Source organism: Sinocyclocheilus anshuiensis, unplaced genomic scaffold, assembly GCF_001515605.1.
Source record: "Sinocyclocheilus anshuiensis isolate Anshui unplaced genomic scaffold, SAMN03320099.WGS_v1.1 scaffold482, whole genome shotgun sequence".
NCBI lineage: Eukaryota > Metazoa > Chordata > Actinopteri > Cypriniformes > Cyprinidae > Sinocyclocheilus > Sinocyclocheilus anshuiensis.
The window spans coordinates 467766-470293 of record NW_015547676.1 but is presented as its reverse complement, the minus strand read 5'-3'; the positions used below and the strand labels follow the sequence as shown (position 1 = coordinate 470293).

The window sequence follows — 2528 nt, the reverse complement described above, 5'->3', positions numbered from 1 at the left end:
ATCAGCTGAATCAACGCCTGATGCTTTTGGGGTAAGAGAATATGATATAGATATGAAGGCCAAGTGAATGTGTTAGAGCAAAAGAACTTTTTAAATACTTTTTTTTTTTTTTTTTTTTTTTTTAAATGTAGTGTAAAATGTCCTTTTGGCAATAAATTGAAACAGTTGGATAAACATAAAACTGAATCAGTATTACTACCGAATATATTAATATGGAAGAAAATGTGTACTTCTGGAACATTAAATCAATGTGATGTAAAATCAGCTATATTTCAATATCAGCTGAATCAACGCCTGATGCTTTTGGGGTAAGAGAATATGATATAGATATGAAGGCCAAGTGAATGTGTTAGAGCAAAAGAACCAAATTTTTATTTCAGAACAAAAGCAGTATTTCTGAATATGTTCTTTGCATTAAAACCATTTTTAATTTATTACTTCAACCTCTTATTTTGTATTTAAACACTTAGTGTAGCTTGAAAGAAGTCATTTTAAAATGTATAAATGTGCAGGGTTTTGTGACGAGAGAAATATATTCACAATATACCATTCTTGCACTAGTGAAACTAAAAAGTACCATACAACAACATCAACTTTAAGTAACTGTTGCAAACTTAGTATTTATTGTATTTTATACTTTTTTGTGTAATGTATAGTATACACTGTGTAGTAAGTAATTTCAAACACAGTATTAGTTCTCTCTATATTAATCAGTTGCATAGAGCAGGAACCCAGTGAAAGTATTGTAGTGGTTGCTATTGTCACACAGAAAGCAGCCGGCTGGAAGAGCAACATCCACCCTGTCTCCTGCATGCAGCTGAACAACTAGCACAGCACTAGCGCTGTCCTCCTGGTCTTGAAGGTTGTTCTCACTTGGTGATGCAATAGTGCGCCCGTTCAGTTGGAGTCGAGCACAAGCAGCCAATGTGGCTCCAGGAGCGCCAGCATCACTATAAACCGTTAGTGCCAGGCTGTAGACACCAGAACGTGGTGCTACAAAAGCACCAGTGTCGGTGCTGTAGCCATCTCCCAAGTTAACAAATACGCTGCTATACTTCACCACAGAGTCTTCACGATTTGGGCCGATACAGAGGCGTGTGTCAGTAAGAGCCACAGAGAAGGCACTGCGACTGGCTGTGCAATAAGAAAAGGGAAAGAGACTCGTTAAATTAAATGTTTTGCACTTTCTGAAGGACATAGCAGTGCTAAGAAGATAGTAGAGCAACGTTAACATTTTTGGTTGGTTTCATGTTTTAGACTGTTTTTTTAGATAATTAAATATACATTACAGCCATTTTTTCATTGTCATGACACTCAACATGTGTCTTGTACTCTGTTGGCTGTGTGAAACAGTCAACACACCAACTTTGCTCTATTAATGATGGTTATAGATGGTTAAATAGATATAACAAATGCAATACTAATCACATTTTAATATGCAAATAGATGAAACCAATTGTAATTCAGCGTGTAAAATCATGATTCCATCACTGTCAGCTACATTATGAATGCTGTTATTAGGAATCTAATAACAAATGCTAACAGGTCAATTTCAAACCTAAAGGTATTTTAAGATATTTAAATGAAGTGCAAGAAACAGGCAAACAAGATATCTACAAATGGCTGTCTCACCACGAATATTGTTTAACACTGAATGAGCTCTCTCCAGGTTCCTCTGTAGTTCATTTAATGTCATGTTGAAAAACATCTCGAGCTTCCACATCTGCTTCTTCATCAGGCAGCACCCACAAGACGCCACATCAGTCAGACACGCTTCAGAGGCAAAGAGAGTTCATTACCCTGATGCCTGAATTATTGTTTGAGGGGTTTTATGACCTTTATTATTATTGTTATTTTCTTTTAAAGTCACCGTTCTCATTGGCGTCAACTTGGCTGTCGTTTCCACTCCAAGAAAAAATCCTGTCTTGTCCAAGTGCACATCCCAAGAGGCTTAAGATTACAAGTGCTAAAAATGTAAAAGAAAGTTATGTACATCCAGGCAATCCTGTACATAAAACACATTTATGTACATGTATATACAGGTTGAACACAGTAATTTAATTTAAAACATTTATAGTCTCACCCCTCATTTCTGCTGATGTCTTTTAACTGTAGTCTGATGAAGATGTGTTAACGCCAACTCGAGTAATCCTGGCTATAAAGGCTAGGCAGACCCCACCTCTTGCCTTTCACAAGAAATGGCATGGGCAGGGCCTTTTGTGTGCGTTTTTATCATGCAACACAGTGCTGAATACAGGGCGAGTATTGTTTTTCAGCTAAAGCACATCATGTTGTTCCCATGGTTGTTTTCTCTAGGGTACCACTGACACTTATCTTTCTTCATCTTGGAGCTGACTGTTGAACTGTAACAACAACAAAATGCAAAATACCTAAATGATCACTTGCAGTCTGAGTATGAAATAATGGATTTTGTCTTCTCATCTAAGGTAAATGATAAATAATGTTTTTCCAGGCACCTAAATGACAGATGTAACAGACAATTCACAGAAAATTCAAGTTTGACTCCT

General features: G+C 36.7%; 1 protein-coding gene across 1 annotated transcript; it reads right to left on the bottom strand.

Annotated features, from left to right (window-relative positions):
- Window positions 1–510: 510 nt before the first annotated feature.
- On the bottom strand, window positions 511–2125 carry cbln20 (cerebellin 20). The gene is made up of 4 exons (XM_016505499.1): window positions 2084–2125; window positions 1871–1966; window positions 1633–1773; window positions 511–1134 (listed from the first exon to the last, which is right to left on the bottom strand). Exons 1-4 carry the CDS (start codon window positions 2088–2090, stop codon window positions 707–709), a joined length of 672 nt encoding a protein of 223 aa, XP_016360985.1. The 5' UTR covers window positions 2091–2125; the 3' UTR covers window positions 511–706.
- Between the last annotated feature and the right edge of the window lie 403 nt (window positions 2126–2528).